The following is a 24,324-nucleotide window of genomic DNA, read 5'->3' as shown; positions in this document are numbered from 1 at the left end:
AATCTGAAATGAAAACAGAAAATGCTGGAAACACTCAGCAGGTCAGGCAGCATCTGTGGAGAGAGAAACAGAGTTAACGTTTCAGGTCGATGACCTTTCGGCGATGACTTTTCATTCATGAATATGAAACACGTTAACTCCGCATTGTGACATCACAGACTGCTGGAGCTGTTGGCACCGTTCTCACTGGGTACGACTGATCTGTTATGTTTCTGCTTAGCGGTGGCATCAACATTGCTAAGTGAATGCTTGCTGGACCAGGAGAAATGTCTGTTTCACGTTTAAAGATTCTGGTGGCATATGAGGAAGAAACGTTGCAAATCGGTAATGGCCACTCTTGCACGCTCAGCCTGGCAGTATAAAGTGTTGGAACTGTATTTAAGCGGAGGAAGGAAATTAGCCCACCATTCACCGTTCCCCACAACGGAGCAGAATCATTCAGTCCTCAAAGGGTTAACATTCCACAAACGGGTCGGTTCCAATGCAGGGGGTCATCCTGCGGCTGCGTGCTGGGAGAGCAGGGTTTGGAGCAGACACCCAGGGCAGAGACAAGGGAGTGAAAGTCAGCAGCAAGGTAAAGTGCTGACTGGTTTATTTTGTCGCTAACAGTCAGCTGTTGTTTTTTGAAGAAACTTTTCTATGTTCATCATCTGAACCGCGTGGGTTTCAAACTTGCCCTTGCTAAATCTTTCCTAAACATCCGAATTGAATCTGTTCCGATTGCAAGTGTTTTTTTTTTACTTTCAAAACCTCCAATCTGCATAACGAAATTGCAATAACATCATTTTGCAATGTGTGTGAAATTCCGCGGTGGCCGGATGCTCTTTTACCAGTTTTTAAATTCTTGTATGTGTTCCGGTTTTTCATTTGTTCTGGTCACGCGCTTTTCTTTTGCAGCAGCAGAAGTTGCCGATTGCTCAATGTTGTGATGTATGCGACAAGTCAGCAGCATTTTCCCCGCCCCCGCCGGTCTCTATACTCCACCTTCAGTAAATCCGGCACAAATGCGCGATTCTGGTGAAATTGGTCAGCCCCAGCTGCTCTCTGACCAGGCTGGTTTACTTGTGAGTTTGCCGAATCCCCAGGCAGCGGGGGCTACTACTGTTTTAGCGTGTCCACCATGCCTGGCTATTCGAAAGTTAGTTTAAAAATAAAAGATCTGGTTCAAATGGAAGAAAGGTTGCCATGCTCAGAACATTGGAAATGGGGAGTTTGATGTGTTTGTTAGAAAACTCGCTGAACTGATTTTAAAAAAAATCAGAGGATATACTTTTACACATAATTACTTATTCAAGATAAATGGCCAATTCTGCCCTTCACTACAAGTGCCACTCAGCATTCCTTTATTTTTGGTTAGTTGGGTTATTGATATGTCAAAACTTACTAAGAAATTTACACCGAATGAGTTTCTGTTTGCTTGATGTGGAATGAGCATAGTCTTCCTGTAGGGAAGCACCCCTTTAACTAAATCCAAAGACCATAGGCAGATGTTGGCCAAGTCTTAGGGACCCCTAAGTATGTTCTGGGGGCACTGCTGAAATCTTGTCTCCGCTAGAACCATGAGGCACAGAACACTGATCAGCCTCTCGCTGCTTGTCTAGCAACGCCACTTTACCTGTTGGGATGCTGGGATTGGAGTGTTATCTGGAGCTGAGTGGGAAGAATCCCAACCCCCAATGCGATTTCATTGGTGAGCCAGTCTGGAGAGCTCTGGAATACTACAACAGACTTGCCTGGTTCAGGTATCCGATTGCTGAGCTGCCACAGAGAATTGACTTGGTTGCAAACTTCCATTGTAAGATGTTGTCTTGAAGACAGTGACACTCCATTTACTTACCCACCCCCCCCCAACCAAGGCAGATAGCATCTAGTCAGTCATTAGACAGCTGACCAAGTTTTGGGTTTGAGCCTCACTAGATGGCAGCAGATATCATGAGCTCCTAAAGAACAGTATGGTGAGCAGCATACCTCACCATTCGTTTGCTGGGAGAGTTGGCAAGATTTGACAGGCAACCAAGCTTCTTTGTTATTGTGGGGAAATGGACAAACAGTTAAGTTGCAGTTGGCATTTCTAGAAAGAAAGAACTTGCATTTATATAGTGCCTTTCATAACCTCAGGATGTCATAAAGCACTTAACAGCCAATTCGATAATTTTGAAGTGTAGTCACTATTATAATGTAGAAAACAGCAAAGTCCCACGAACAGCAGTTAAATAAATAAATGATCAGAACATCTGTTTTTAGGTGTTGGTTGAGGGATAAATGTTGGCCAGGACACCAGGAGAACGCCCCTGCTCTTCTTCAAATAGTGCAGTGGGATTTTTTTTACATCCACCTGAGAGGGCAGATGGGACATCGGCTTACTGTCTCATCCAAAAGATGCCACTTCCGACAGTGCGATACTCCATCAGTATTGCACTGAAGTACCAGCATAGCTTATGTGCTCAAGTCTCTGGAGTGGGGCTTGAAACCTCGACCTGCTGACTCCGAATCACAGAAACCCCACCGTGCAGATAGAGGCCATTTCGGCCCATCGAGCCTGCACCGACACATATCCCACCTGATCCCCGTAACCCCACGTATTTAATCCCCCTAACACTAAGGGTCAATTTATCATAGCCAATCAACCTAACCTGCACATCTTTGGACTGTGGGAGGAAACCGGAGCACCCGGAGGAAACCCACGCAAACACGGGGAGAATGTCTGTGTGGAGTTTGCACAGTCACCCGAGGCCGGATTCGAACCCGGGTCCCTGGCGCTGTGAGGCAACAGTGCTAACCACTATGCCACCGTGCTGCAAGAGTTCTACCAATGAGCTAATGTTCTGGCTTAAAAAGTTAACTGAATATATGAGTCCCGGAGTTTATAATTTCAGTTCACACTGAAAATCTGCAAGAGTTGGATTTATACTGGGGTTTGATGTTTTTTCTAGAATAAAATTGGTATACCGGTTAATTGGGACCTTTTGTGCCTCTGTTGCTGTTTTTTAAAATGTTAATTTTAAAGAAATTTATTGTCTGTACACTCCAAATTATAGGAATGTGCAAGAAATCATGATGGGGCTGAAGCTGCCTTTACTCATGATTCTTTTGGGGCTAACGATCACTGTGGCAGTAGCAAAGAATGAAACCAGAATCTGTCAGGTGGCCCCTCACTGGGAGATTGCCAACCAGAGCCCAGTCGAGGAGCAGTTTGGCCATGTGGTTGTGGTGGCCCTTCTCAAAGCAAGCTGACAGTTCTGTCTGACGCAGGCAGCCAAGTAAGTATAGTACTTTATAATTATTTTTCTCCCCCCCCGATGTAATCTCCAGAATGCTACAGACCTTCTCCATTCAAGAGTACAGGCTGGAGACTTGCTGCAATCCTATTCTAACGTTAGCCATTAGGTGAAGCACAAGAATGGCGAGGTGTGAAAAACTCTCTTGATTTTTTCACTCTCTTCCACTGAATAAAACACCATCCATTTGCTCAGTGACTCCTCACAGTGGCAGAGTTAAAGCCAATAACTCACTGTTAGGAATTCTGCGCATGAACTGATACCCATTATAGACGTTGAGAATGTATTGAGCACCCTTTGTTTAATGTGTTTTTAAAGAGGGTGTACTTTTTGTTCAAGATAGTCCTGCTAATTTTCATTCTTATTTAAGAACTTTTTTTCTCTGTCCTGTGTGGTTGAATAATTTTTTGAGTGTCTTTTTTATATGCTTCTATAGCGATTTGGTGTAGTTGGAATAATACCATTTCAACAAGGAACTTTGGAACAGTTGCCAAACTTGTGATTCATTCACAAGTCCTGCAATTTGTGGCTTTTGTCCCCTTTTTAAATATTTTATTCTATAGAAATTTACATGCTCTTGCGACCTTAGTTTCATACAGAGTACATCCTATAGTTTGTGGATTCAAATGGGAAATTGTCAACATGTAGAAAGCTTTATTTAAATTTCCCACAAACATTAAAACAATCTGCAAATTGCTGGGTTTGTGAGTGAATCACAAGTGTTGGCTATGCTGGTGTGAACCGATCCCTTCATTTAATGACACCACCAAATCACAAGTTGTCTCCATGTATTTTTTAAAAATAACATCCAATCTGAAATCTCCTGCACGCATACTCATCTTTACAAAGTACCAGGCAAAGTAATGCTGTTGGCAGTTTGTCATTTTTATTGCTTTGATAGATTAGGCAGCTTGCGTGACAAGCTCGCCAGTCAGGGCCTGAAGGACGTACGCTATATGATAGTGAATGAGAAAACACCTCAATCCAGGGCCATGCTCTGGGAGCTCAAACGGCACGCTCCCAAGGATGTCCCTGTCTACCAGCAATCGCCATTTCAACCTGATGTCTGGCGCATCCTGCACGGTAACAAGGATGACTTCCTCGTCTACGATAGGTTGGTTACTTTGAGAGGTTAATGTAACACAAAAAAGTAGTTTAAATTGTAGCACGGAGTAGAATATTTGTTGCTATTAAACAGATTCCTCTCCCTTCAATTATTTGCATACAATAGTGGTTAGGACCACTGGGAAAGTTAGAATGTTAAAAGCAGATGGATTCTGGCCATTTTGTTAGCACACTAACATGTATTACTGTGCTAACAAAATGGCAGAACCCTTCTGCTTTTATTATTGAAATCATTTACAAAATGAGCAAAATGTATTTCTCCCCAATTTTTTTCACACCTATCAGAAAGTACTAGTGTTTGGTTCACTGCCACACCTCTATCAGAAAGATGGTGCCTCATGCTGAGAGAGGGTAACACAGTGGTGGTAGCCCTTTTGTATTTCACATAAGCAGTCATGTGTGAACATGTTTGCGATTATGGCCAAACCGGATCTGGTCCTCATTGATGTGCTTGCGCATACATGCTTTCTATCAGGAATCACTGTGTAGCAATCAGCAGTAGGAATCCTGGTGGATACTTTACATTTTTGCCCTTGGGTATTCCTGAGACACCTGAGGCAAAGTGCAGCCATCTCCACCTGAGATTAACCAACTGAACAGGCCAGGGGAAAAACGTGGAATCTTCCTGCTCTGTGTGGCACAATACTACAGAATGTGACATACTTATCCACTGAGGAGTTAGCCAAATATAATTATTTTGGCTAAAATTAGGTCGGCTGATTCGGTCAACCCTCTTAGAGGTGTGTTTGAAACAGTGAGGGGACTTATCTATCCCCTCGCAACCAATTCTGCTAAAATTTGAGAAATTTACCATTTAGGAGAGATTTGAATGTAAAGTCTTTTTAAAAAAAAAAAAAAAAAATCTAGTCTCCTTGTTGGGAACCCAGGGATCTACTTTTGAGACAAGCTAAAATTATCGATTTTCTTATTGAAATTAGATTAATGAACTAGCTATTGTATCTTAAAAATTGAGCAGTTGTTGAAGCTGCATGTTTGTCTTCTAAAGGATCTGCACTATGACTTACAAGAAATGGGACTGTTTACAATGTGAATCGCATTTCACTTCAAAGTATTTAATCCCATTCTTGTGATGTTTCCTCCTGTTTTTTTCCCCTAGATGTGGAAAATTGACCTTTCATATCGTATTACCATATAGCTACCTCCATTTTCGCTATATTGAAGCAGCAATCCGGGCTACATACAACAAGGATATCTGCGGGAACTGTAGTGTCAGCGACATCACTCTGGAGGTAATTCTTAGCATTAATTGGCAATTTCAATCTCAGAAAGACCACAATAGTAGCTGGTAAACAGAAAGGTCAAGCTACTGCAAAAATGTAATGTTTGTGGCATCAGTATACCTCTTAAATTGTGTCATGATGCAAACTTCAAGCAAATACAAGTAACTGAAAGAGTCTGGTTTTAATTCGGCTCACAGGAGACTGACCACTAATCCATTTCTTGCAGAGAGAGAGAAACATTACCACCACCGACAAGGTTATTCAATCTAACACCGCAAGTTTGGTGACAAGTCAGGCTTTTGAAAATAAAGCAGTTCAGCTGGCGCAGCACGTGTCTAGTAAACCTGATCCTGACACCAATCAACAAGGAAACCCAGCTCCACGTGCTGGCCATCAGCATCGTTTCAATAATAACCAAGATGGAAATCTGGAGAATGAGGATACTCGGAGATCGGAGTAGGTATGGAAAGAAATGAGTCTTCATCAGGAACAAGAGCTAAAATAACTGGAGACTACAGGACAACTGCCAGCATCAACCGTAATGATTCACAAGTTGCCTAAAAAGAATCCTGGTTTAATATTAACAATTTTGAAGCATACAGAATATGATTTATGGCACCTCCCACAACAAACATTTTTTATGTTCTGTCAAGTGTTTTGATAATGGAGCTGAGAGATGACAATAGCTTAATTTGCTCTTATGAGCTGTTTTAACACTAACAGTGAAATCCAAGTAAAACCATAAAGGCAAGATTGAAATGATATCTGCAATAAGCTTGTGTGTCAGTGTAGTGCCCCATGAGCTGATAGTTGTTGTTTTTGGGCCCACAATAAAGCACATTCCAGATCAAAGGCATGCCCCACTCCAGCTGCCTGTGAGTGTGGTAAAATGAAAGGGCTGGTCACCATGACCTTGTCCGACTCCAAGCTGTTCTCGTGCATCTCCTTTTGAGGACGGGTACGGAATAGCAGTAAGTGGCTGAGCACAAGACAAATTTTAGCCTTCTTAGTCAGCCAGTGGAGGGTCCTTTGGAAAGACTGAGGGAAACGTATAGTTTAAACATTTGTGATTTTAAAAAAAAAAAAGCTCATCACATATTATTTTTTCTGTTATTCTACAAAGATGACTATGAATATGTTTATTATATGAAGGAATTGGAGTACTGTTACCTTAGTACAGAAGTTTCTTGATGGCTTAATGTTAAAATGAAAACCTTGATATTTCTTTCATGTGTTATTCAGTGGAAATCTTTCCTCTTGTGTTCATGTGCTCAATGAAGTCTTTGGTTCAAACTATTTACTAGTGGCTACAGACAGACACTGCACAAACATAGCTCAAAGGAAAAGATTTTGACTGATTGACACTTTTAAAAGAAAATCTCTCAAAGTATTCTGCTTTTGGAATTTTGCCCAGTTTTGTTCAGTTTTGCCATATTCAGTTTTTTTTTTAAGTGGAAAATAATCAATAGGAACTCCATAGATCAGTTACTAATGCACTAAAACAGATGGTTACGCCAAATTAACCATACTAATTCCAAAATATGTGTGAATTTCTCATTTCCCCAAAACCATTCTCCCTTTTCAGCTTTGCTTCCATTTTTTGGTAAATTACCTCTCATCTTTGGTCACTTTGGCCTTTTCACCTGTGCTGATAAGAGATATGACGGCAAGTCTGCTCCCAGTGGCCCCTGTATTTACTTGCTAAAAGGTGCTGAGGAGTGCATTAGTTACTCTCTCATTTTTCTCTCTACCTGCAAAGTCGTGCTGCAGCATCCATGCAGCGTGTCCCAGATCAATAACTGAGTGGAGTTGGAGACTGAATCCACAGTGTTAGCACTCTTAATATGCTCTGTCAACATTATGTTTTTCTCCTTCTCCCTCATTTTCTGAGGATAGTGACTTGTGTTTAAGTAGGGTTCCATGGGTTGCAGCAATCCTCCAATTCCTTACCTTCATTTGTGATTTCAGACTGTGTGTGGGCTGTTTTATCATGAAAGTGTCACAACTGAGGCAGCTACCATCCTTTTAGCATCCTGATCGTTACCCTGGCTTATTTTGTTTGATGAAATCTCTCAGAAACCACAAAAGACATTTTTATTACCCCACACAAATAGTCCAAATGTGCGTGTTATTAGTATTTTCTGATTTGCTGGTGTCACTAGTTTCAGTCATCCGTCAGCTAGGGAGAGACAGAAGAGAGAGCAGCTGGGGCTATTAGCATTTAATAGGATGTGTTACTTTTGGACAGAAGGAGGGAGACTGTTCTCGACATATCTGGCTAATAATTATGCCTAATTTATCTGAATAGGAAATATGTTGCAGTCTGTGTCCAAAAATCTGTGTTTTTAAAAACTTCTGTGTAATTTTAATTAAAAAAAAATTCTTCTGTCTTTCTTATGAATGATAGTGATCAATAAATCGTTAGAGTAACTGAAAATCCAATTTCACTAACACATGAATAAACAAATGAAAATGTCATTTTTTGGAGGAAAGAAATCATGCATTGTTAGTGCAGTTGTACATTTTTATTATGCAGTGCTTACAAGACCACACATTCATGAGTCTATTTGCATAACTGCATATTGGTAAAGCAGATCTACAGATTTCAGCATGATAGGTGGGCAGGGACTATCTGACCTTTTCTGAAGGTGTGCCCATAGCAAGTGATAGTGTGCTGCCATCTTCCCTGCTGTATCAGCCTGGTCTTCACTGCCATGGTGTGTTATAGAAACATAGAAGATAGGAGCAGGAGTGGGCCATTCGGCCCCTCGAGCCTACTCCGCCATTCAATGCGATCATGGCTGATCAAGTTCAGTACCCGGTCCCTGCTTTCTCCCTGTACACCTTGATCCCTTTAGCCTTAAGAAATATATCCAACTCCTTCTTGAATATAATGAATTGGCCTCTACTGCCTTCTGTGGTAGAGAATTCCACAGGTTCACTACTCTGGGTGAAGAAATTCCTCCTCATTTCTGTCATAAAAGGCCTACCCCTTATCCTTAGACTGTAACCCCTGGTTCTGGATTCACCGACCATCGGGAACATCCTCCCTGCATCTAGTCTGTCCAGTCCTGCCAGAATTTTATAAGTTTCAATGAGATCCCCTCTCATTCTTCTAAACTCCAGCGAGTACAAGCCCAATCGACCCAATCTCTCCTCGTACGTCATTCCTGCCATCCCAGGTATCAGCCTGGTGAATCTTCGCTGAACTCCTTCCATGGCAAGAATATCTTTCCTCAGATAAGGTGACCAAAACTGCACACAATACTCAAGATGTGGTCTCACCAAGGCCCTGTACAACTGCAACAAGACATCCTTGTTCCTGTACTCAAACCCTCTCGCTATGAAGGCCAACATACCACTTGCCTTCTTAACCGCCTGCTGCACCTGCATGCTTACCTTCAGCGACTGGTGCACAAGGACACCCAGGTCTCGTTGCACTTCCCCTTCTCCCAATCTATTGCCATTTAGATAATAATCTGCCTTCCTGTTTTGACACCAAAGTGGATAACCTCGTATTTATCCACATTATATTGCATCTGCCATGCTTCTGCCCAATCACCCAACCTGTCCAAATCATCCTGTAGTTTCTCGGCATCCTCCTCACAGCACACACGCCCACCCAGCTTTGTGTCGTCTGCAAATTTGGAGATATTACATCTAGTTCCCTTGTCTAGATCATCATTAATATATATTGTGAATAGCTGGGGTCCAAGGACCGATCCCTGCGGTACCCCACTAGTCACTACCTGCCACTCGGAAAAAGACCCATTTATTCCAACTTTTTGCTTTCTATCTGCCAACCCGTTCTCTATCCAAGTCAATACCTTGCCCCCAATCCCATGTGCCTTAACTTTACATGCTAATCTCTTATGTGGGACCTTATCGAAAGCCTTCTGAAAGTCCAAATACACCACATCCACTGGTTCTCCCTTATCTATTTTATTAGTTACATCCTCAAAAAATTCCAGTTGCAGTTGGTGAGGGGGTCAGACTTGTATGGGCCTGTAGACTGCTTGGCACCCTTCCAAGTTTAGGCAGAAAGTGTACGTTATGCTCTATGAATATGCCCCACAGGTGCTTGATCTGTATGTGAGGCTTCATCATGTGGGGAGGGGAGGGGGGGGGGGGTGAAGAGATGCACTTTCTTGCTGTTGAAAGTGAGAGTTTTCACTTCTCAGCTACTCTCGGGCACAGATCTGTCAGGAAGGAAAGTGGGACCAAAGGGATTGTAGGATTTTGGAGCAGGATCAGAACTTGTGCAGGAGCCTACCAGTTTAGCCTCATACTCTCCATCTTTTCTTGGACAGAGAGGGGTGGAATCTATGGTGCTTATGTGTGGTGTATGTTTGGTGTATGAATTTTAGTTGCCCCCCCCCCCCCCTTACATTTGACTGCACATGATTGTAAGGCTGTTTCCAATTTACCTCCATTTTTCTTTTGTTATTTGGTAGCCTGGGTTTCATCACTAGTCTTTACTTTGGACTCTCTGTGGAGGTGAGTGCAATGTTTAGGATGGAAATATGTTTGAGTACCACTGGTTTATTTTAAGGGAAAAGTGGATAACTATTGAAAGTAGAGTTAAATACAGGATTATGGGGAAAGAACAGGCAGCGGAATTAGTTTCTGATTGCTCTAGCAAAGAGCTGGCACAGATCTGATGGGCTGAATGTCCTCTTTCTGTGCTCCAAACTTCTGTGGTTTGACTTTAAAATGTTAAAGTTACACAGGTATATAGTAGTACAAAGGCATTATAATCGATCCTGTTGGTCCAATATATACATATTAGTTTAAAAAACATTTAGTTGAAAGTGTACAGTGTATTAAAGGGGTGACATTGTCCCTTGGACATGTCTCACTTTCTAGGGCTTTCTGATTTAAAACCATTACATAAGAACTAGGAGCAGGAGTCGGTCATTTGGCCCTCGAGCCTGCTCCGCCATTCAATAAGATCATGGCTGATCTTCTACCTCATCTGCGCTGGCAGAGTGAAGGACAGCTGCCATGTGGGGGAGAGAGAGGAAAAAAAAAAGGAAAAGTCACAGACCAAAAGTGTGGATAAAAAATGTAATGGGGGCCGAGGTTATGATCTGAAGTTGTTGAACTCGATATTGAGTCCGGAAGGCTGTAAAGTGCCTAATCGGAAGATGAGGCGCTGTTCCTCGAGTTTACGGTGAGCTTCCGTGGAACAATGCAAGAGGCCGCGGATGATGAGGTCTGAGTGGGAATGGAATGGTGAATTGAAATGACAGGCGACCGGAAGCTCAGGGTCACCCTTACGGACTGAACGGAGGTGTTCCGCAAAGCAGTCACCCAATCTGCGTTTGGTCTCCCCAATGTAGAGGAGACCACATCATTAGCAGCGAATACAGTATACTAGATTGCAAGTAGTACAGGAACTATATGGGCCAGATTAAAGAAGCTCACTGGCTGCATTTAGTCCATGGGCTGTCGCATGGACAACACAGGTTTAGCAGATAATGGCACCTGCTTTCTTTGAAGGCCAATATTACTTATGAGAGGTGATCTCTTTGAAACTTACAAAATTCTTACAGGACTTGACAGGGTAGATGCAGAGAGGATGTTTCCCCTGGCTGGGGAGTCTAGAACCAGGGGTCACAGTCTCAGAATAAGGGGTCGGCCATTTAGGACTGAGATGAAGAGAAATTTCTTCACTCCGAGGGTGGTGAATCTTTGGAATTCTCTACCCCAGAGGGCTGTGGAGGCTCAGTCGTTGAGTATGTTCAAGACAGAGATTGATAGATTTTTGAATATTAAGGGAATCAAGGGATATGGGGATAGTGCAGGAAAGTGGAGACGAGGTCAAAGATCAGCCATGATCTTATTGAATGGCGGAGCAGGCTCGAAGGGCCAAATGGCCTACTCCTGCTCCTATTTCTTATGCTGGCATTTTGATTATGCAATATCACAGCTGAGCCTTTTCCTATCCTCTGAAAACAGATGTGCACAGTCCAGCGGAGATCATCGTTTAACAATCAGAAGTCAGAACCCAGGGCTGATGACGTCGACATTCAACATAAATTTGACATACAACATGGATACATTCCAGTACTTTGTGCAAGTGGTCATTATTCATTTATGAGCTTTGATGATAGTGTTAGCGTACTATTTAACTGCAGGAGGCAATGTCAAGCATCCACGTTAGACCTGCTGTCCACACAAGTGTAGGGCTGAATGTTCCTCTGGTGCAGATTTGCTGCCAGGGTAAGCGGACTTTCTGCCGACCCTGTGGTGACCCCGACCCATTTTCCTGCTGGGGGCTTATCAATTCTGCAGTGCAGGCTCCAGCAGGTATCCCCGATACACAGCGGGAATCTGTTGATGCTGCCAAAATAAGTTCAGTGGTGCAGCAGAAGAGGGAGAATGATTTAAAGGGGGAAGAAGTGCCCTGAAGACAAATTCTCAGAAAACACTCTCTGAGCTGAGGGACTCATAGTTTAGGTAAGGGGCATGAAGAGAGGGAGAGGTGCCCACAACTAGACGTTCTCCTACCAACAATGGCCATAGCGAGATTCCTGTTACTACCCCAAGGTGTACTGCCACCTCTCTCCTGGCAGTTCCTGGGGTTAGCAGTGAAAGTGGTGGTAAAGAGAGAAATTGGCTGGGTTCCTGGGCCCCACCTCCCTGTCATTTATATGTGACAGTATGGTCAATGGATTGCTAGCTAACTTCCCTGTTAGGGTGGGTGGAGGAAGGATCCCGCCAGTGGTGGTGGGGTGGGTGGAGGAAGGATCCCGCCAGTGGTGGTGGGGTGGGTGGAGGAAGGATCCCGCCAGTGGTGGTGGGGTGGGTGGAGGAAGGATCCCGCCAGTGGTGGTGGAAGGATCCTGCCTGTAACATTTGCATATTGAATTATCATTGGCCCGCAGGCATCTGTAAGGAATACCTATTATATTCACATGTGATCACATGCTGAGTTGTCATTGGCCTGCAGGCATCTGTAAGGACTACTATTGTTTTGAAGACCCAGGCTAGGGGTCCTAATACCAGGCTTTTCCCCTGGTACTGCTATGAGAAAGTTCAGACCTAATCTATCTATCTATCTATATATATAAAGCGGCTCTTCTGTCTGTCCCGATGTCTGTCTGTTCTCTATACGTTTGAAAGTTACAGAGCGTACCGACGTGCGCGTCACCTCAAAAGAAAGCTTGCGATTCCGGACCGGTCATAGGCGTATTTACGTTTCGGCCGGACAAAAATCCCGCCCGCGGTATCCCAAAAACGTTCAGCGTTCCGCTCATTAGCATCTCATTAGCGACCGTGTGACGTCGAGGTCCACCAATCGGACGGCGGGTTCCTTCCTACAGTTGAGTGTCGAGTGACTCGACGATTGACCAATCCTACGCTTCGGTGACCTCACCGGTCGACCAATCGGTGTGTGTGTGGGCGGGCCTTATCCTTCTGAACCGAGGTGAGTGGCTGCCATCTTGATTTTTCACAATTTTTTCCCCCACACTTTCTGTGTGTTAGGGAACTAAGGTAAATATTTTAATGATGTGTTAGGGAATTAAATAACAATTTAATAGGGGGGGGGAGAGCCTCGGGAAATCGCGGGGGGGGGAGAGCCTCGGGAAATCGCGGGGGGGGAGAGTCTCGGGAAATCGCGGGGGGGGAGAGCCTCGGGAAATCGCGGGGGGGGGAGAGCCTCGGGAAATCGCGGGGGGGGGAGAGCCTCGGGAAATCGCGGGGGGGGAGAGCCTCGGGAAATCGCGGGGAGGGGCCTCGGGAAATCGCGGGGGGCTCGCGCCGCCCGCACTGACCGCGCATGCGCCGCCCGCCCGCAGCGGCCGTCCATCAGCCGCGCCATACGCGGGGGACCTCAGCTCCGGTCCGTCCCGGCCTCAGAACCGGACCTCAGGCGCTAGGCAGGGGGAGGGGCCGGAGAGAGGGACAGAGGGGAGGGGGAGGGTAGGGGTGGGGGGAGGGAGGGAGACGGAGACAGGGGAGGGAGGGAGACAGGGGAGGGGAGGGAGGGAGACAGGGGAGGGGAGGGAGGGAGGGAGACAGGGGAGGGGAGGGAGATGAGGGAGGGAAGGGAGACGGGGGGGGAGGGAGGGAGAGGAGGGGAGGGAGGGATAGGACAGGAAGAGGACATGACAGGGAGAGGGGGGACACACAGGGGCAGGGAGACCAAGCGCCCCAAAATTGCCCTCGTGCCCCAATGCCCTCGCAACGCGGGGCTCCCCAGCTAGTCTATATATATAAAGCGGCTCTTCTGTCTGTCCCGATGTCTGTCCATTCTCTATACATTTGAAAGTTACAGAGCGTACCGACGCGCGCGTCGCCTCAAAAGAAAGCTTGCGATTCCGGACCGGTCATAGGCGTATTTATGTTTCGGCCGGACAAAAATCCCGCCCGCGGTATCCCAAAAACGTTCAGCGTTCCGCTCATTAGCGACCGTGTGACGTCGAGGTCCACCAATCGGACGGCGGGTTCCTTCCTACAGTTGAGTGTCGAGTGACTCGACGATTGACCAATCCTACGCTTCGGTGACCTCACCGGTCGACCAATCGGTGCGTGTGTGGGCGGGCCTTATCCTTCTGAACCGAGGTGAGTGGCCGCCATCTTGATTTTTCACAATTTTTTCCCCCACACTTTCTGTGTGTTAGGGAACTAAGGTAAATATTTTAATGATGTGTTAGGGAATTAAATAACAATTTAATAGGGGTGGGGGGAGCGCCTCGGGAAATCGCGGGGGGGTGGGGGGAGAGCCTCGGGAAATCGCGGGGGGGGGAGAGCCTCGGGAAATCGCGGGGGGGGAGAGCCTCGGGAAATCGCGGGGGGGGAGAGCCTCGGGAAATCGCGGGGGGGGGGGGAGAGCCTCGGGAAATTGCGGGGGGGAGGGAGAGCCTCGGGAAATCGCAGGGGGGAGAGCCTCGGGAAATCGCGGGGGGGGGCCTCCGGAAATCGCGGGGGGCTCGCGCCGCCCGCACTGACCGCGCATGCACTGACCGCGCATGCGCCGCCCGCCCGCCCACAGCGGCCGTCCATCAGCCGCGCGATACGCAGGGGACCTCAGCTCCGGACCTCAGGCGCTAGGCAGGGGGAGGGGCCGGAGAGAGGGACAGAGGGGAGGGGAGGGAGTGGGGGAGGGGAGGGGGTGGGGGAGGGTAGGTGTGGGGGTGGGGGAGGGAGGGAGACAGGGGAGGGGAGGGAGGGAGAGGAGGGGAGGGAGAGGGGGAGGGGAGGAAGGGATAGGACAGGGAGAGGACATGACAGGGAGAGGGGGGACACACAGGGGCAGGGAGACCAAGCGCCCCAAAATTGCCCTCGCAACGCGGGGCTCCCCAGCTAGTGCTTAATAAAAGAGTTAAACTGTAATACTCCGTTGTCCTGCAATTTATTATTTTTGTACAAAGTGTGCAAAACAAGACATGGTGTCAGAACAGGGATTTGAAATGGACATCGTTGGGGCTCCCTTGCCTCGAATGGATTGGGGATCTTTGAACTTACATAGAGAATGGCGCAAGTTCAAGCAACACGTGGAGTTGATGTTCTCGGGTCCGCTGAAAAGCAAAGGGGAGGAAGAAAGATGCAGCTACCTACTCCTGTGGATCAGAGAAAAAGGGAGAGACATTTTTAACACAAGGTCTCTCACCGCGGATGAAGCAAAGGTACTGAAAAGTTATTTTGACTGTTTTGATTCATATGTGATGCCCAAAACAAATACGATATTCGCTAGGTACAAGTTTCAGGAGAAAGTACAAGGAGCAAGTGAGTCGTTTGAACAGTTCGTGACTGAGTTAAAACTGCTGGTAAAAGACTGTGAATATGCAGATAAAGATGAGATGGTCAGAGACCGCATCGTGTTTGGAATACATTCAGCTAAAGTGAGAGAGAAACTTTTGAATGTTGGGTCCGGGCTAACGCTGGACAAAGCTATGGACATAGCTAGATCGCACGAGATAGCCCAAGCACAGTTGAAAACCATAACCGGTGCCACGAGCAGCTCGCGTGAACAGACAGTGCATGCAGTTAATAGACACACACCAAAGAACACCGCCCAGCGAGCGTGTTTCAGAACAGAAAGAACAGAGTTCTAAAAATGAGCGACAGACATAAAATGCTTCAAAAACTGTGGATATTGTGGAAACAACTGGCATGGAGAAAAGGAGCACTGCCCTGCCAAAGGAAGGCAATATGCTAAATGTGGTAAACGGAACCAATTTGCTAAAGTTTGCAGGACTGTTTTTGGAAAAACAGTACACAGAGTGAGTGACAGCCAAATGCCAGATAGAGAGCCAAATGCAGAGGAACTGTTTATTGATTCTGTGTCACAGAAAAAACAGATTTCAGAGACTGAGCAAGCCTTTGCAGATATTGAGATAGGAAAACAGGGCAAAGAGCTTGAGTTTAAACTAGACACTGGAGCTCAGGTTAATGTAATTCCTCTGAGTGAGTATCACAGCTTGAAGGATGAGTGTGAGCTACAGCCCACCTCACGCAGACTGACCAGCTATGGGGGTGAGCAGCTCATTGTAAAAGGCACATACATGATGAAATGCAAGTGCAAAGAAAGCGACATGATGTTGGACTTTTACATTGCTGACACTCAAGCACCTCCAGTGCTAGGTCTAAAGGCATGTTTAGACATGGACCTCGTCAAGCTAGTGCTATCATTGACAGCACCAGTTGAGAAGCAGTCATGGAGGAGTTTGCTGACGTTTTCAAAGGAATCGGACTATTCCCAGGTGAATGCACTATTCACCTTGACCCAGAAGCAACCCCTGTGGTTTGCCCACCGAGAAGGATACCCCTTGCTCTATGTGGCCGCCTGAAGGAGGAGCTGCAGAGCATGGAAAATACAGAAATCATCGTCTAGGAAACAGAACCAACAGAGTGGGTCAACGTGTTAGTAATGGTTGAGAAACCACGTACAGGCAAGTTCAGAGTCTGTCTCGACCCCAGAGATTTGAACAAGGCTATCAAATGCCCTCACTACCCTCTACCAACTCTAGATGACATCACACCCAAGCTAGTGGGAGCACGTTACTTCAGTGTAATGGACGCACGATCAGGATACTGGACTATCAAGCTCACGGAAGTCATCTAAGCTAACAACGTTCAACACACCATTTGGATGCTACCGACTTCTGCGTTTACCATTTGGTCTTATCTCAGCTCAGGATGAATTCTAGCGGAAGATCGACGAAACCTATGAAGGCCTCGACGGAGTAGTCGCAATCGTAGACGACATCCTCATCTATGGCAGGAATAGAGAGGAACATGACAGGAACCTCCGTGCGATGCTACAAAGATCACGGGAGAAAGGTATCCGGCTCAACCCCGAGAAAAGCATAATCGGATCCACCAAGATCAGTTATTTCGGGCATCGCCTCTCAACTGATGGCATTAAGCCGGATCCAGAGAAAATCTCTGCCATCAAGAAGATGGAACCGCCGAAGAACTGTGCAGAGCTAGCGACAGTGGTTAACTACTTAGCCAAGTTTGCCCCGAGCCTCTCCAAAATCAACGCACCCATGCGTCAATTTCTCAAACAATCCAATGAGTTCCTGTGGGACAAACAATATGACACAGCATTTCAGAAAATGAAAGACCTAATCACCAGAGAACCAGGACCAGTTCTTGCCTACTTCGACCCCAACAAAGAGCTCAGACTACAAGTGGACGCGTCAAAGTACGGACTAGGTGCAGTATTACTGCAAGAAGGAAAGCCCATCGGCTACGCTTCCAGATCTCTCACAGACAGTGAAATCAACTATGCTCAAATCGAGAAAGAGCTATATGCAATTCTGTTTGGATGTAAGCGTTTCCACCAGTACATCTATGGCCGACAAGTCATTGTGGAATCCAACCACAAGCCCCTCGAGTCAATCATGAGGAAACCACTAGCCACAGCCCCACCAAGGCTACAAAGAATGATCCTTCAGCTACAGAAGTACGACTTCGCAATCATTCACCGTCCAGGCAAAGACATTCCTGTCGCAGACACGCTCTCCAGAAAGTCTCTTAGCTACCAGGACAGCAGCCTCAGTGAAGGCATGGATGTGCAGGTGCACATGGTGTACAACAGCTTACCTGTGAGTGACTCAAAACTGAAGGAGATCCGAGCAGGAACAGAGAAAGATGCACAACTCACACTGCTGAGCAAAGTCATACATGAAGGATGGCCTGAGGAAAGGAGGAAATACCTTCAGAGCATATCTGAATTCTGGAACCACAGAGACGAACTGTCACAAATCAACAGGATCATCTTCAAAGGGGAGAAAATCATCATTCCTACCAGTCTCAGAGAAGAGATGTTGACAAAAATTCATGCTGGACATATGGGCATGGAAAAATGCAAACAAAGAGCACGTGACATTATGCTTTGGCCCAGAATGTGCAAACACATTGAGGACATTGTCGGAAAATGTTACATTTGTCTAGAACGCCGCCCATCAAATGTCAAAGAGCCCATGATACCTCACCGTATCCCAGACAGGCCCTGGCAGGTCGCGGCAACGGATCTGTTCACATGGAACAACGAGGACTATATAGTGACTGTTGATTACTACAGCAGATTTTTTGAACTGGACAAGCTTCACAGCACCACATCTGCGGCTGTGATCCACAAGTTAAAGGCAGCCTTTGCCAGGCATGGCATGGTAGAGACTTTAGTCTCAGACAATGGCCCCCAATACAAATCAAAAGAGTTTTGAGTCGTTTGCCAAGGCATGGGATTTCACACGTCACATCAAGCCCACATTACCCTCAAAGTAATGGCCTTGCTGAAAAATCTGTCCAGATTGCAAAAACACCCATGGACAAAGCCAAAGCGGACAAAAGAGACCCCTACATCAGTCTCCTTGAGTACCGCAACACTCCGGTTGACAACTTCAAGTCACCAGCACAGCTGTTGATGAGCCGCAGACTTCGCTCAATCCTTCCAAGCACCAACCAGCAGCTGCAGCCAGAGGTCGTCAGCTGCAAGCAAGTGCATGCAAAATGTGTACAGAGACAGCAACACCAAAAGAGATAGTATGACAGGTCAGCTAGACTACTGCCGCCGCTGCACAATGGAGAATCCGTCAGAATCCAGGAGCATGACTACTGGAAGCCAGCAGTCGTCATCCAGCCAGCTGACACTGAGCCATCGTATCACGTCCGCACCCCAGAAGGACAGGTGTACCGCCGCAATCGCAGGCACCTCCTGAGCCCCAAGGAACAACACCGTCATTCCGATGAGAGGATCAGTTCAACAGAGTGTGATGAATAGAGCAATACACAAAACACATCATACTTACCTAAACCTGAATTGTTGACCGATTCAGGAGCATGCTCAGTTTTATACCACACAAGGTCGGGACGAGAGGTCAAGCCTAGAGTTATCCTTGACTTATGAACTGTCAAAGGGTGTAGGCAGATCGCTGCCCTAAAAAAAACTGTACATCATTATTGAAACGTTGAGATGTTTTCAGTGCTAGTTAAATGCTGAGTTTACTTACAGGAAACTTTGGTTTATCCGGAGGTTAACTGTCCGGAATGCTCGATCCACCGGCAAAAATCAGGAGCCGTTTCGTTAGGATTTTTTTCTTTTCGTTGCTTTTTTTTCACCAGTCAGGCTCTGCAAGGTCTCGCTGAAGCTGTTGCTAAGCTACAGAGACGCTTGCAAGGTACGGCCGACTGTTTAGAAGCAGGGTTTGTTGCCAGATACGGAGCTCAAAAGCTCCGTATGTTTCAACATTAGCGCTGGTTTGTCCGGCAGTTTTGATGGGACGGCAACAGCTCGGTCCCGTCGGTGCCGGATATCACAAAGTTTCCTGTATATGTTTATGCTACCGAGAACATTATGTAGAAGGTTTAAAAGTAATGCATAACATTGTTCTTTTAAAAGGGGATGTAACATTTGCATATTGAATTATCATTGGCCCGCAGGCATCTGTAAGGAATACCTATTATATTCACATGTGATCACATGCTGAGTTGTCATTGGCCTGCAGGCATCTGTAAGGACTACTATTGTTTTGAAGACCCAGGCTAGGGGTCCTAATACCAGGCTTTTCCCCTGGTACTGCTGTAAGTTCAGACCTAATGCTTAATAAAAGAGTTAAACTGTAATACTCCATGTCCTGCAAGTTATTATTTTTGTACAAAGTGTGCAAAACAAGACACCGCCAGTGGTGGTGGGGTGGGTGAAGGATCCCGCCAGTGGTGGTGGGGTGGGATAGGTGGAGGAAGGATCCCGCCAGTGGTGGTGGGGTGGGTGGAGGAAGGATCCCGCCAGTGGTGGTGGGGTGGGTGGAGGGAGGATCCCGCCAGTGGTGGTGGGGTGGGTGGAGGAAGGATCCCGCCAGTGATGGTGGGGTGGGTGGAGGAAGGATCCCGCCAGTGGTGGTGGGGTGGGTGGAGGAAGGATCCCGCCAGTGGTGGTGGGGTGGGTGGAGGAAGGATCCCGCCAGTGGTGGAGGAAGGATCCCGCCAGTGGTGGTGGGGTGGGTGGAGGAAGGATCCCGCCAGTGGTGGTGGGGTGGGTGGAGGAAGGATCCCGCCAGTGGTGGTGGGGTGGGTGGAGGAAGGATCCCGCCAGTGGTGGAGGAAGGATCCCGCCAGTGATGGTGGGGTGGGTGGAGGAAGGATCCCGCCAGTGGCGAGGTGGGGTGGGTGGAGGAAGGATCCCGCCAGTGGTGGTGGGGTGGGTGGAGGAAGGATCCCGCCAGTGGCGAGGTGGGGTGGGTGGAGGAAGGATCCCGCCAGTGGTGGTGGGGTGGGGAGGCTGCAATAGGCTTTCCTGCCCCAATTTCAGTTTCATACTACCTTTGTACCACCTGAAGTCGGGTGGGTTTTGCCAGAAAATTCCAGCCTGTAATTTCAGCAGGAGTCACTGGACAGAGATCACAAACAGGAATCCTAGCCAATTTTCATCTCACCCTGGAAGGTCAGTTAGCAGCATTGTCCAGAGGTGAATGTTTCTCGAGATTAGAAATTGGGCGAGGAAATATCACCTTGCCCTGGAATTAAAGTAGGCTTGAGGAGAGGAGGGACTAAACTTCCAGTGAGAACCTCTAAATACAACTACCATATTAGAACCATAAAAATGGTGTTCAGCATTTAGGTTCAGTGCAACTTTGGGTCAATAGGACTTGAGTAATACTTATTACTTATACAATAGATTTGCACTTTAAAGCACACTAAGTCAGCACTGAAATAGATGTTTCCTTTATTGGTTTGTTTTTTAACTGACTTTAAAAAAACACTGGTGGGTTGGCCAATATGCATAGGTGTTAAAGGGACACAAATAGTGAAGATATTTTATGATGTTTAGAAAACAGTTCCAATGTGGGCCACACCAGATGTTCAACAGAAGACTTGGATATTACTGGATTACAAAGTGAAGTTTGGAGAGAGTGGTTTTGACAGGATCTTAAAGTGATCAAGGCAAGAACAGATGAAAACCATGCTGATTATTCAGACTGTGGGAATAATGGAATCTTGGAATAGTGCAGAATGTCTTAGAGTACCATAATTTTGCATGTTAAACACATTTTGAATATGACCAGATTCCATGGGCATGTAGAATCTGAGATAGATAAAACTTTCACAAAGAGACAGTGTCTGGGACTGAATAAACATTGGATTTCTGGGTATCTGAGCTTGATTCAGACAACTCTGGTGTCTTACTGTGCTCTTGTTTGATGGTTGAAGCCTTATGCTTTGCTGGCTTTAAATCAGATAGTTTCGTTGAAATAGAGTCTGAATACTCCTGGTTGTCTGTTGAACTTAATGAATCACTCATATCTGGGCAAACTATGGCAGGTTGCTGTTCATCAAGTTCCACCACATACTTGTGAATATTAGCATACATTTCATCCAGAAAAGGAGAGGTTGCGAAGATTTGCTCTGGGGACTTCTCAGTTTCTGAGGAAGAACTACGATTGGCTTGATCATTATTGGTCTGACTATGCAAGGAGCTGGCTTCACCCGAGGCGATATCCAATGGTGACTTTGGGAAAGGCTTGTTTCCAATCTGTGTACTACTACAGTCACCTGCGTCACGATTAAGCATACTTTGTTCCTCCAGTATCTTCTTGTACCTTACTGGTAATATGTTGCGAGCTTTCCAAATCTTTCTTTTCTTGCATTCCTCATTTCCTGAGCAACATACTCTAGCTTTAATGGATAAATCACTGTTGTTCTTAATCCAGTGTAGTAATGGATGGTACATCTTTCCCCCATATTTCATGGCATTCACCCATGCTATTATCTCTTTTTTCCGGTTTCTGGTCTTCCTCAAGTGAAACAGACAACAGGTGATGGTTGCTAATATCATACATGCTCCAAAGGTGATGAAAAAGGGACAAACCCAATCTGAAAATAAAATAGATATGTGTATTCTTGTAATTATGTATAAGATATAAAAATTAATAAAAATGTTGACTTATTTCTGCCTTCAATGCTATGTAGAACTGGTTCCAAGGTGTATTAGGTTACTGCATTCCGCCTTCCTCAGGCTCTCAGTGCATTAAGGTCTTTAGTTCATTCTCTCTCAATATGCATTTCTGAATGTTAATTTCTAACAACAATAACCACAACTTACATTTATATAGCGCCTTTAATGCAGTAAAATGACCCAAAGCACTCCAAAGGAGTATCTTAAAGGAGGAAGGAAAGGTGGAGAGGTTTAGGCAGGGAATTCCAGAGCTTAAGACCTAGGCATGGCCACCAATGGCAGAGCGAAGAAAATCGGGGCTGCGCAAGGGGCCAGAATTAGAGGAGCGCAGAGATCTTGTAGGATTATAGGGCTGGAGGAGGTTAGAGATAGAGAGGGGCGAGGTTATGGAGGGATTTGGAAACAAGGATGAGATTCTTAAAATTGAGGCGTTGTCAGACCGGGGGCTAAAGTAATGGGCGAACAGGATTTGGTGTGTTAGGATACTGGCAGCAGAGTTTTGGATGAGCTCAAGTTTACGGGGGTCCAAAGTGGGGGGCCGGCCAGGAGAGCATTGGAATAGTTGGGTCTAGAGGTAACAAAGGCATGGCTGAGCGTTTCAACAACAGATGAGCTGAAGCAGGGGCGGAGACAAGCGATGGTACGGAGGTGGAAATAGGTGGTCTTGGCGATGGAACGGATATGTGGTCAGAAGCTCAGCTCATGGTCAAAAAGGCCACCAAGTTGCGAAAGGTCTAATTCAGCCTCGGACAGTGGCCAGGGAGAGGGATGGAGTCGGTGGCTAGCGGACGGAGTTTGTGGCAGGGACCGAAGACAATGGCTTTGGTCTTCCCACTATTTAATGGGAAGAAATTTCTGCTCATCCGATACTGGATGTCGGACAAGCAGCGTGACAAATCAGAGGTAGAGGAGAGGTCAAGAGAGGTGGTGGTGAGATAGAGTTGGGTGTTAAAATAACAAGAGAAAATGCTGGAAAAACTCAGCAGGCCAGGCAACATCCGTGGAGAGAAATAGAGTCAATGTTTTGGGTGAAAACCTTTGTCAAAACTAAAGAAGCACAGGAAATGAAATAGATTAAGAGGCCAGGCTGGGAGAGAACAAAAGAGAAGAGACATTAAGAGGTATTCAAAACGAGACGAGATGGTGATAGGACTAGTGGAGACAAAAGACGGCTCTAGATTAGGTGTGAAATGCGCTGGCAGAATGGGAGACAGCTGCCATGTGGGAGAGAGAAAAAAGAGAGAAATTTTTTTTTGCTATCGTACTAGAGTTGGGTGTTGTCGGCGTACATGTGCAACCCGACATTGTGCTTTCGGATGATGTCACCTAGGGGCAGCATGTAGATGAAAAATAGGAGGGGGCCAATGATGGATTCTTGGGGGCTCCAGGGTAGCCGCGCAATATCTTTTAAGATGAGTTGAAGTATCAGGGGAGTATTTCTATGTGACAAATACAGGAATAAGGCAGAAAGCTAATAGTACGTATATAGATTTATTGATTGATAGTTGACAGTAAATATTAAGGCTTTAATTTACTGTTATAATTCAAGTGACACTATGAGCTACAAGAGCAGAACATAGAAACATAGAAGATAGGAGCAGGAGTAGGCCATTCGGCCCTTCGAGCCTGCTCCACCATTCAACGAGATCATGGCTGATCATCCAAACCCTAGCACCCGGTCCCTACACCGACAGCCATCCCACACACGCCCTATCCCCGTAACCCCGTAACCCCACATTAATGTATTATGCCTATATAACAGTGATTAGTGCTTTGGGACATCACAAGACAATGTAAGTTATTTATTTCTAATGTGTGTGATCAAAAACCCTAATATTACATACTTACTATTTGGTATTATCATCTTAACTGGGGTAATATTTTCAGAGCCAACTGCAGTGATTTCTTTTGCCTCAGAGATCTGTTGATTCTCTTCCAGCTTTTGGGATTCCCTGGGGAGAGTGACGTCACTGGTCCTTCTGTGACGTGATCGGTCTCTGTGTGACAAAGGAATTGCTTACTCTCTGCGCATGCGCGGACCTGCCCGCTCAGCATTCTGGGCCTTGATATTACCAAAAGGCCGAATAAAGACACTGTTTAGTGCAAACTTCGTTCTGACTTAAAAAAAGGAAAACGTGTCAAGGAAAAAGGCTTAAAAAACGCAAGACAATAGCGAATCACCGCCTCCTCCGCCATCACGAGTCTGACCTTAGCATTCCCAAAGCTTTGCTCGCGTTGAGCTGCCGCCCCGGGAGAGTTCGGTTCTGAT

The 24,324-nt window shown here is 46.1% G+C and overlaps 2 protein-coding genes across 2 annotated transcripts; one reads left to right on the top strand and one right to left on the bottom strand.

The window, feature by feature from the left end:
* Positions 1-229: 229 nt before the first annotated feature.
* Positions 230-8,034, top strand: selenop2 (selenoprotein P2). Its single transcript, XM_085983152.1, has 5 exons — positions 230-574; positions 3,039-3,260; positions 4,180-4,392; positions 5,521-5,653; positions 5,871-8,034. The coding sequence occupies exons 2-5, from the start codon at positions 3,055-3,057 to the stop codon at positions 6,102-6,104; spliced, it is 786 nt and encodes a 261-aa protein (XP_085839278.1). The 5' UTR covers positions 230-574; positions 3,039-3,054; the 3' UTR covers positions 6,105-8,034.
* Positions 8,035-20,808: 12,774 nt separating this feature from the next.
* LOC147122233 (uncharacterized) lies at positions 20,809-24,320 on the bottom strand. The gene is made up of 3 exons (XM_085983150.1): positions 24,264-24,320; positions 23,904-24,052; positions 20,809-21,973 (listed from the first exon to the last, which is right to left on the bottom strand). Exons 1-3 carry the CDS (start codon positions 24,269-24,271, stop codon positions 21,204-21,206), a joined length of 927 nt encoding a protein of 308 aa, XP_085839276.1. The 5' UTR covers positions 24,272-24,320; the 3' UTR covers positions 20,809-21,203.
* Between the last annotated feature and the right edge of the window lie 4 nt (positions 24,321-24,324).

Source organism: Somniosus microcephalus, chromosome 3, assembly GCF_052327205.1.
Source record: "Somniosus microcephalus isolate GS21.2 chromosome 3, FLI_Smic_1.0, whole genome shotgun sequence".
Classification (NCBI taxonomy): Eukaryota; Metazoa; Chordata; class Chondrichthyes; order Squaliformes; family Somniosidae; genus Somniosus; species Somniosus microcephalus.
Note: the sequence above shows the minus strand (reverse complement) of the source record. Positions and strands in the feature narration are given on the sequence as shown.